The sequence below is a fragment of the Malurus melanocephalus genome, unplaced genomic scaffold, assembly GCF_030028575.1.
Source record: "Malurus melanocephalus ecotype Western Australia unplaced genomic scaffold, MMel_1.1 scaffold_113, whole genome shotgun sequence".
NCBI classification, from domain to species: Eukaryota; Metazoa; Chordata; class Aves; order Passeriformes; family Maluridae; genus Malurus; species Malurus melanocephalus.
Window position 1 is genome coordinate 524,019 of NW_026623345.1, and position 10,131 is coordinate 534,149.

The 10,131-nt window shown below is 59.9% G+C and overlaps 2 protein-coding genes across 2 annotated transcripts in view; one reads left to right on the top strand and one right to left on the bottom strand.

Annotated features, from left to right (window-relative positions):
- The first annotated feature begins 1,324 nt into the window (after nucleotides 1–1,324).
- LOC130575633 (B-cell differentiation antigen CD72-like) lies at nucleotides 1,325–4,539 on the top strand. The gene is made up of 7 exons (XM_057369669.1): nucleotides 1,325–1,403; nucleotides 1,489–1,578; nucleotides 1,773–1,859; nucleotides 2,359–2,673; nucleotides 2,899–3,047; nucleotides 3,371–3,522; nucleotides 4,401–4,539. The coding sequence occupies exons 1-7, from the start codon at nucleotides 1,325–1,327 to the stop codon at nucleotides 4,537–4,539; spliced, it is 1,011 nt and encodes a 336-aa protein (XP_057225652.1).
- Nucleotides 4,540–6,149: 1,610 nt separating this feature from the next.
- TESK1 (testis associated actin remodelling kinase 1) overlaps nucleotides 6,150–10,131 on the bottom strand; it is a 13,382-nt gene continuing 9,400 nt past the window's right edge. The window contains exons 6-10 of the mRNA XM_057369585.1: nucleotides 9,563–9,653; nucleotides 9,252–9,335; nucleotides 8,708–8,797; nucleotides 8,415–8,565; nucleotides 6,150–8,184 (exon numbers count right to left, since the gene is read on the bottom strand). Of these exons, the coding sequence (XP_057225568.1) occupies nucleotides 7,142–8,184; nucleotides 8,415–8,565; nucleotides 8,708–8,797; nucleotides 9,252–9,335; nucleotides 9,563–9,653 (1,459 nt within the window). The 3' untranslated portion in view covers nucleotides 6,150–7,141. The remainder of the gene's footprint in view (nucleotides 8,185–8,414; nucleotides 8,566–8,707; nucleotides 8,798–9,251; nucleotides 9,336–9,562; nucleotides 9,654–10,131) is intronic.

The following is a 10,131-nucleotide window of genomic DNA, read 5'->3' on the forward strand; positions in this document are numbered from 1 at the left end:
TGGGAACAAGTAGCTCTGCAGCTGACCCCATCCAGGACGGAGGTCTCCTCTCCTTTGTGCTCTGCTCCAAGATCTGAGCATCACTGCCCTAATGACTAAAAGGGATTTTCACATTGCAATATGATCTTTCACTTCTCCTCTCATCATGGCCACATCTCTCCACTCTGCCAGCAAGAATCGAATAGAAAACCATATCTAGACCTAGAAGGGTCATGCTAAATGGCCCCATTGCTCACCTCTTGTCCCCAGCCCAGTGCTTGCAAGCAGCAGTAGGTACATTGGGCACTCAACCAAAAAATCCCATTGGCTTTCCCCAGCATGACCTCCCTGGGCCTGGGCCCCTGCATGGCCAGGAGGACATGCTCCATTCTCTTCCAGGAGATTGAGTAGAGGCTGCCCAGCCTTTGGCTTTCCAAACTTYCTTCCTGTCCCCTTTGAAGCTGGGTCTGATTTTTGCTTTTCTCCACGGATGAAGAACTTCCCTTGCTCTTGCAGAAATGTTGGACAGTGTCCTCGCAATGCTGTGCTCCACCAGGACCAGTGTACGCTTCCAGTTCTGTCCTAGGCACTGGCTGTGTCCAGATGTGCCCATCTGGCCCCCAGCTCAACATACCTTCTGAACCCTGCCTTTCTCTGGACATTGTTCAGGCGAGACCTCTGAGATGCTGAGGGGCTGGAAACACCAAGAACAAGGCGCAGTGGATTGTGAGATTGTGGTTCTGGGAAGGCAGGGCAAACTGGATGCCGTCGATGTCTGTAACTCTCCAGGGCAAAACCCAGCAATGCCAAAGCTGGGTCTCCTTAGGAGGGGATCAGGGAGAGGATGAGATGCAGTGGAACAAACGACTTCATGGGGAAAATCCCATTCTCAGAGGCTGGGAGGAGAAATCTCTGTCAGAACCTCCAGCCCTCCACAGAGCTGTCCACTGGGCAGTTTGCTCCTGTATTCAGAATTGCTCTGATCTCCCCAGCTCTCCCCTAGCCCATGGATGTGGGTCTATCTTTGCTCTGCCACTGCTGTGGCATCTCTGCTGCTCTGGCCCTGCCCTGTGCTGAGGGGGACCATGACAACTTTTAGGATGTGGGAGGTGACAGGCCAGTGTTTCTGGGACCAATGAGAGGGTGCGGGTCCCCACAGCCGTGCCTCACTGGTCCCATCTGCTACAGTGCAGAGCAAACTTCTGCTTCTGCAGATGCTGGCTGCACTTCTCCTTTGCACCTCCGAGGGACGGCACAGTCACCAGGAGCAGGGACACCTCMGAAAGRCATCCCAAGGGCGGAGCGGGAGCYRGCAGGGCTCAGGGCTCRCCCAGAGTTTGYCCACATGGCCCAGCTTTATGCTGACCTGAGGTTTGCCAAAGTGATGGGGGGCCGGAGCATGACCAGCCAGGCGCTGGAGGAAGGTGAGAGCCCAGCAGCCCTTCCACACTGTCCCTGCCATGGCCAAGCCCTTGGCCTCAGCTGCTCTCCYCTGCCTTCCTCCAGCAGCCCTCGGCATGAATGAAGCAGAGAGCCCCTATGAGAACACGCAGCCGGCRCTGCCAGGGCAGGATGGGGACGGAGCAGAGCCCAGCCCAGGTGAGTATCTGGTGGGTTCCAGCGGACCCAGCCTGGTTCTGGTATGGGTGGTGGGTGGTGTTTTGGGGTACTCCCATCCCCCACACCATGCCMCCTGTAACACCACTCTGCTGCCTGCAGGCAGGAGGTCTGGGGGCTGCCAGGGGTTTTCCAGCTCTCTCCAGGTGATGTCTGTTGTCTGCTGTGTCTTGCAGGGCACTGGTCCGGTCGGTGGTGCATCCCTGTGGGTTTGCTGGCAACCTGCCTGCTGCTGGTGGCCACTGTGGTCCTGGGAGCTTGTTGTGAGCTGGGGGACAGTGCACACCTGGGGTGGGGAGTGGGTGGGTCAGGGAGGCAGCAGGGCAGGGGTGGGTGAGCGGGGGTGAGTAGAGGCCTGCCCATGCACTCACRGTGGAGTCCCTCTGCCTTGTGTGCCACAAGCTGCCCTGTGTCCCTCACATATCCCTCACACCTCCCTTGCCTCCCATCATCCATATTCCTCTCCTTACTCCTCATTTCTTCTCCTTTTCTTTCCCACCCTGGTGTTGCCCAGCCTCATATTTCCACACCCTCCCTGCCCCTGCCCCRCTGTGTCTGCTCCTACAGCCCATCCTGCCTTGGCAGCCAGTCAGATCCTGCCCAACCCTTAACTGTACCCTTCCCTGCTGCATCCTTCCCTCCCATCCTGTCCCATTCCTCATRGATAACTCCCTGCTTTGCCCTACCTGTCCTACCCACCTTGAGCAGGCTCAGCCCCACGTCTGGACTGTCCCATGTCTATCTCACCCACTCTGTCCCCAGACTGGCAGGTCACCCGCAGCCTGCAGGACACGTCCCTCAAGCACTCAGCCGAGCAGGGCCGCCTGTCACAGGAGCTGAGGGCRCAGGGGCAGAGCCTGGAGCRGACACAGCTGGAGCTGGCGTGGGCCAGGGCGGAGCTGCAGCGAGCGTGGCGTGAGGGCAACATCAGCCAGCTGGAGATGGACAGACTGACCGAGGAGCTGCACCAGGTCACGGGGGCCCTGGGCAAGGCCGAGAGGGAGGTGCAGGAGGTGCAGCGGAGGCTCAACAACAGCGAGAGCACTGTGGCCCTCCTGCGCTCCTGCACAGCTATAGGTAGGGTGCTGATGGAGCAGGGACGGGGTGCCCCAGGTGACTGGTGCCCCCTTGAAAGGGACATCTTCTGGCTTTTTTGGCACAGGGTGGTTCAAAGGCTGAAGCTATGCTTGGAGCAGATGCTGAGCCTGTGCTGTCTGCTGGGAAGGTGTTGGGGCTGTTCTTTATTCCCCACCCATGGAATCTGTGGCTTAGAAAGCCCCTGAGCTGTGCCCCTACCCACAGATTGCTGCCCTTCGGGCTGGCTGCTGTACAGGGGCAAGTGCCTCTTTGTCTCCTCGGAGAAGAAGACATGGGAAGACAGCAGAGATGAGTGTGAGAAGACATATTCTCAGCTYCTGGTCACCAAATCCTGGAGTCGCTGGACTGTGCCGGTAGGTGATGAGGGCAGGAGCTGGTATATCCAGCCATGGGGTCCCCGATGGGCTAGCCCTGCTCTGGGGGACCCCTGTCCTGCCAGAACATTGCAGGGTGCAAGGCTGATGTCTGGAGCCCATGGCTGRTGGCTGACATGGGGCAGAGAGGCTCTGGCACCCCTGGATGTTTCCCAAGCTGCAGCAGGGCACTGAGGCAGCTCAGCTGTCCAGCCCCAAGAAGCTCCAACCCCAGAGGCTCTTTGGGCAGGGAACCACACAGTACTGCAGCACACAGGTGCCATGGAACAAAACATGAAAAGGCACCTTTTCTTCTTCTCCAGACYTTCCTGAAGAATGCAGATGTCCCATATTGGATTGGGCTGCAGAAGGGCAGCTTTCCCTGGTATGACTATGGGTGGCTGGAGGAAGAGGACCCRGACGGCGAGGGGGGCTCGGAGGCCTGGTTCTGGGTGGATGGCTCCCTTTACGAAAGGTACACGGCAGCAAGGCCTCTTGCCAAGGCTCCTCTCCTCCAGCGTGGCTCTGAGAAGCATTTTAAATCCCAGCAGTGCCCAGTGCCTGGCACAGGCACTGGGAAACAAGCAGCATCAGAGCAGCAGGGGCTGAGGAAGGTGGGTGCACTGGTGTGATGAGGCGCTTAGAGGACAGGCAAATGGAAAGCCAAGACTTGGGGTGGGGGTAAAATGCAGGGCATGGGAAGCAGGAGGCAGCAAGAGTGGACAAAAGGAACATCAAGTGTTGTATGGGACATAGCGAAGGTGTTTGAGCACCACCTCTATCCCCCAAACCTACGCCTTCTTGATTCCTCTCCRAAGGGAAATCAAGCCTTGCTGTCTGCAGAGTCCTGGGCTTCTCCCTGCCACGTGCACCTCCTCAGCTCGCTGCTGCTTCCTCTTGCAGTGTCTGAGAGCAGTGGGGAGGAACAAACCTGTCTGGCCAGGTTCTGGGTACCTGGCCCTCCATCCTCAGCCCTGTCACGGGGACTGCACCCAACACCGACCCAGGGCTCAGCTCCTCTGGTCATCCCTGTGCCCACAGAGGACCTGGCTCTCCCCACTGTAGAGATGGAACAAACCCCCAGCAACAAGGCTGAGAGGCTGAGGGGTGTTTCAAGCACTGCAAACTTTTTGCAGAAGTGTTTCTCAGCCTGCCCGAGGAAGCACAGGGATGCATCAGCTGAGCCTTCAGCCTGWGAGATCAGTAGGGGAGGACTGGGGGATCCCCCTTTGATTGCAGCATCCAAGCCCTCCTCTGCCAGCGTACAAAAGGCAGTTTTCAGTAGCTGCAGCCGCCTCGGCAGGGTTTGCAGCCAGAATGTGTCAGTGTCTGATGTGCTGTTTCCCTGTTCAGGCCGTGGCAGTCAAAATCGAACGGAACCTGTGCCATAATAAGCCGTGGGAGCATCAAGCCCGAGCAGTGCACGGGTCCCAACGATGTGCACCTCTGGATCTGTGAGAAGGCAGCAGGGCCGAGCTTCCCTTTCAAGTGATCATGGCTGCTGGCCCCAGCACTGCTGTGGTGAGTGCCCACATCAGTTTCTGCTGAGTCTGGGACCCAAGGGGCCTGGGAGGGTGCATGGAGGAAAGCAGGGAGCCTGCAGCTCTGCCTGGGGCATGTTGAGCCCCTCACTGGAAAGGGAKAGGAATGCAGCCACCTCCCTGTGCTGGATGGAGCCTCCTCCATCCCTTGCCATGGGTGTCCTGGGTCTGAGGTAGCTCAAGTGGATTCCCTGAAGCTGTGGCTCAGCAAAGGTGCAAGATGGGGGGAAAACCCTCTGAGAGGTGCCTTTCCAGCCCTGTGGCATGCAGTGGAGACTGGGCAGCATCTCACCCTCACCTTCACCTTCACCCTCACCCTCCTCTGCTTTCCCTTGCAGCGCCTGCACCCTGCACCGCCTCTGCTCCAGCCTTGCTGCATCCCTGCTYAGGATGTCCCATCCATTCAAGCAAACCACTTCCTTCTCACAGCTCGCTGCCCCTGGGCCACCCAAGTCCTTCCCAGCGATGCCCAGTGGCCCTTTGCCTCCAGCTGATGTGCTTTGCAGAGCAGTACAGGCCCCACAGCCCACCCCACACCTGCATGGGACACTTTGGSTCTTCCTGAGCACAGGGGCTAGTGGGCAACGGGGAGCCTGGAACTGGCTGCAAACGGAGCAAGCCCTGATGGTCAACGCTGGAGCCACACCCCATCGCCAGCATGGAGCGAGCTGTGGGGCTGGCTGCCAGCAGCAGGAGTTGGGGACAGCACAGCCCCACACCCACACAGTCCCCTCCCCACAGCAGGAATTTTCTGCCTGACCCCATTGCAGGAGCAGCTTGGCCATGGCTTTCAGAAAACCCAGCACTCAACAGCMTCGGCAAAGCCTCGGCTCCCACGGAAGGAAGCTGAGCCCAAGCTGGCTGATGCCTGTGCTGACATTTGGGGATTTTTTTTTTTTTAATTTTTTTTGCACTAATGAGAAAGTAGAGCAGTGACCTTTAGGGTCCTACGGTGTGACTGCGCCTTTCAAAAGTAAAACTTAACTCAGGCGCTTGTAGCAGGCTGACGCTTTGCGAGACAGCTCATCGGGACTTTAAATAGCTGCTACACACGTGCACGAGTGAAGATTAAACAAAGTAGCCCTGATGTAACACTGCGGCCAGGTGAGAGCAGAGGAAGTGATGTTCAACCAGGCGAAAATGCTCTGGGTTTACKATGGGGTGGTGTGTGCCATATATAGTTGATTAACTGCTACGGCTAGTGCGCTTGCATGAAGAGCGAAAGGGTGTTAAAGGCAGCTTTTTGGAGGTGGCACGTGTCACTCGTCTGTCTAATCTGCTGTCTGAACCTACTTTGTAGCAATAAAGACACCCAGTTGGTCTGCTCTTTGCTTTCTTGTATACCACAGCCAACAAGGACTCAGGGGTGAGAATACAAAGAATCTAAATAATGAATGGGAATTTGTCTGAGGCCATCTCAGTCGAGATGGACGCTTCGGGGGAGTTGAGATCTTGGCCTGTGCCAGGCTGGTGAGCAGTCAGAGGAGGTCCCCAGAATGCCAGGCAAGACCATGCAATTTTTTGGGCCTGGGATCCCCGGCACACCTGATGTGCATCCAAGAGATGAAACCCACAGTCTGAGTTGCTGGGACATTCAGTTTTTATTGAACACTTTAAATAAGCTGAGTATATATTACTAGCAATTATTATTAATAATAATAATAAAAAACACAAAGAGTTCTGCATTCACCAGTGCATTGTGCAGGAGGGAGGAAAGCCGGCTCCCACCCTTGCCGGGGGCCAGGCAGCTTAGCTGTGCTGCCCGCTGGCCCCATCCCCATGATGCCAGGATGGCATCCTGGCCCCTCTGCCAGCATCCTGCTCCCAAACCTGCGTGCCAGGGGGATGCGAGGCGCTGTGCTGGCTCAGCACCCAGCCCTCAGCATCGGGCAGGCAGGGACCACCCCAGTGCTGGCAATCCTCCCCGTGCACTGCCCAAGGGCATTGCCCTTCTCCCGGTCCCCTGCCCTCTTCTCCCCCATGTCAGGGACTGGCTGTGCTCCCCACGCTTGTGGAAACACATGGGTTCACCCACCAGAGCCCCAGGATCCCCAAAAACACACATACACACGCTGACCTCTCTACCCCAGCCCAGTCCCTCTCACCCGCCGGGGTGCAGGGCACTCCCAGTTCTCCCGAAGTTGCAGGCTCATTGTACACCCCTCTGCGAGAGCCTGCAGAGGGGTGAGCCCTTGGGGAAAGGGGATCCTGGATCCAGGGCTTGAGCCCCGTGGCCCCCGCGGGGGACCAGCCCTGCCGCTTGGGGCAGTGCTCAGGGCAGCGGTGTTATTGCACTTTGGTCCCCAGCAGAGACCCAGCCCACCTCCAGGCTTTCCTGCAGATCCCCAAGGCTGATCCTGGTGGGGTGGGTGCCCGAGCGCCCGGGCAGCGCCGCGGCAGCCACAGCACACGGCACCACGGCCACTGGTGTCCGCCACGCTGAGCGAGGGCAGACCGTGGGGACGGGCCAGGCTCCTGCACTGCCCCGTGCTGTGGCTGCAGAGGGGCGCAAGGGGCGGCTGGACGCAGCCCCGCTCCCCGGGGTCCCCATCACTAGGACTGTGCCTCCGGCAGCTTCAGGCTGGGCTCGGCCAGCACTGGCCCCGGGGCTTTCTGGTGTCGGCCCCGATCATGGCAGATGAGGCTCTTGGCCTCGCAGTTGAGGTTCTGGTAGCGGGGCGGGCTGGGCGCTGGCCGGTGGCAGATGGAGGCAAAGCTGAAGCTGAAGGGACTCAGGCAGCAGCCGGGGCAGGGCAGCACCTCATCCTGCTCCAGCACGGCACCGGAGCTGTGCCCGGGCAGCATGGCCGAGCGCTCCGTCCGCTCCAGCGCCGCCGCGCAGGAGATGCTGAGCTCGGAGAAGCCGTGCTCCAGCCCGCTGCCCCAGGCCAGAGGTTTGCTGACCATCATGTGGTTGTTGTTGATGAGGAGCCCGTTGGGGGCTCGCACGTCTGGCTGCCAGGGCCGCGCCCCCGGGGAGGCGGTGCGGATGAAGTTGCTGTTGAGGGGCAGCGCGGTGGGCTGCGGTGGCTCAGAGCTGTCGGGGCCGCAGTCCATCTGCTCCTCTGCCCTGGGGCTGGGGGTAGAGGCTCCTCCCCACGCTGGGGGAGGAGGGAGGGCGGGGGGTTTGGGGTCATCGGTGCGTTGGGGGGATCCTGCTCCCAGCTCCACGCCCCCGCGGTGGGGCAGCTCGGGAGAGGCGGGCAGAGAGTGGCACTTGCGGGGGCTGGTGGCGGCTGCTGAGAAGTCACACTGCACCTCCACGGCGGGCTCGGGCGTCACGGGGGTGCTGAGCTGCAGCGGGGCGGGGGGCGGCAGGTCGAACGTGAGCGAGATGACCGACTTGCTCGGCGTATCAAAGAGCTTGATCTTCCCCCCCTTCAGGTCCTCACGCTGGGAGAAGGGGTTGACACGGGGGGACGCCTCCTTGGACCTGGCCCCGCTGCAAGGCTCCAGCGGCCACAGCAGGGCAGGTGACTTGGGAGGGAACATGTCGGACTGGCTGCGGGACAGGCGCTGGTCTGGCTGCAGGTGCTGCGTCCCCAGCTCACGCAGGGGCGACTGCTCCGTGTGGCTGGCTGACCTCCTGGCCACTCCTGGGCATGGGCACAGGGCAGGGTCACCAGCAGCCAGCAGCTGCCTGTGTGGGGTGCTACAGGGTGCTGGGCACCCAAGAACTTAGGGGTGCACCCCAAGGGAGGAACGGGAACCAGCTCCATCCTGCAGCCCCATCCCCTTCCCCTACAGCTGATGGGGTAGGATGGGACACCCCACACTCCCTCATCCTTGTGCCCTGCTATGGCCCTTCCCCGAGGCGCCCACGTACCACTGAGCGTGGCTGCAGTCCCAGACGCAGGCAGGCTCTCCCCGATGCCGAACAGGGTGGCCCCAGCACCCTCRGCGGCCAGCTGGTGCTGCAGGATGCTCTCCAGGCACTGCGTGATTTCCAGGAATGAGGGGCGGGAGGTGGGCTCCATCTGTGGGCAGGAGGGATTCCCTGTCAGGTCTGTGCCTCCTCAAACACCCCAGAGAGCCCTGCACAGCCAAGGCAGCTCCCTGCTCTTGCTGTGAGCAGGCAAGGCAGCCTGAGCAGGAAGGGCAGCAGAGTGGGAGTCTCACACTGCAGCAGTGAAAAGCCAGCTGGAGGAAGGCCGCCGGGCAGTCAATTCCCACCATGGTGCGGAAAGTGGTGACATCCAGACCAAAATCCTGCACCAGGAAAAGGAAGAAGAGGGAGGTTGTGTCTTCTGGGACACCACAAGTCCCATACGACTCGAAATGCCTGTCCCCCCACTATACCGAGTGCCACCCAGGGCTGTGGACCTGGAAGCATTCCAGCTGGGGCAAGAAGGACCCTGATGTTGCCCCAAATTGGGGTAATGCTAGGGATGCTGGGAAATGGATATCTCTTCTGGTCTCTGTCTGAATCCATGTGTCCCGTTCTCCCATCCAGGCTGGCTACGGGTTCTCAGGTTACCAGCACAGACCATCCCTCCCCGGGCAGCAAGTGGCACACACAGCATCCCTGCCCTGAGATGTGGGGCAGGTCCTGCACATGGGTCTCTGCCCAGCATGGAATGGCCCCCYCTTGTTTGATGGAGTGTTCACAGCCCTGGTGCTGCTGCCCACYGCTCTTCCCCCCATTCCCATCCCTGAGAGTCACCTCAGTGCGGGGCAGGTAGTCGGGGTCAGCGGGGACACGAGCGATGGTCTCGCACAGGATGATGCCGTATGCAAACACATCAGCCTGTGGAAAGTGGGAGTCACGGGGGTGCTCCACAACCCTGAGGACATGTGCCCACCATGCTGCAAGRCCACAGCCCTCCTCCTCCCTGCAGAGCCACACTGGGGCTCTGGCACCTCATCACCAGAGGGATGTCCAATTCCTTACCTCTAGGTGCACCCCAGGGCTGCAAACTCTGCAAACCACTGGCACCACAAGCCTGAGTAAAGCCCCACGCAGGGCAGCCTCACCTTCTCGTTGTAGATCTCCCCACGCAGCACCTCGGGTGCCATCCAGTACGGGGAGCCCACCACGGCCAGCGGCTCCTTGTCGCTKCCCTCACTGCGAGACAGGGCAGAGTATCAGGGGCTGCCCAGTGCCCCAATGTCCGACCTCCCTCCCTCCCTCCTGCTGCAGCAGCCCCAGTCACCATCTCCCATCTCTCATCCTGGGCTAACCCTTCTCCATGCACCCTACAAACTCATCTCTCCCCAGCCACCCCATCTCCATCCCCTGCTAGCCAGCCCCGAAAGTGTCCACCTGCTCCTGGAGTCCCCACTGCCAGGGAMCACCTCACCCTGCCCCATTCCTGCCCTTTTAGCCTGCATCCCCCATGTCCATCCTTCTCCAGCTTCTGCTCTGACTAAGCTTGTGTTGGTTTTGCTTGGCCCAGTTTTTGGAAATGGGGGGGCCATAAAGATGGCTCCTGTGAGAAGCTTCTGGAGGCTTCCACCATGTCCAGCAGAGCCAATTGCTGTTGGCTCTGAGGATGATGGATATGCCACTGACCAAACCTGGGCCAACTGGAGATGGTGGTTAC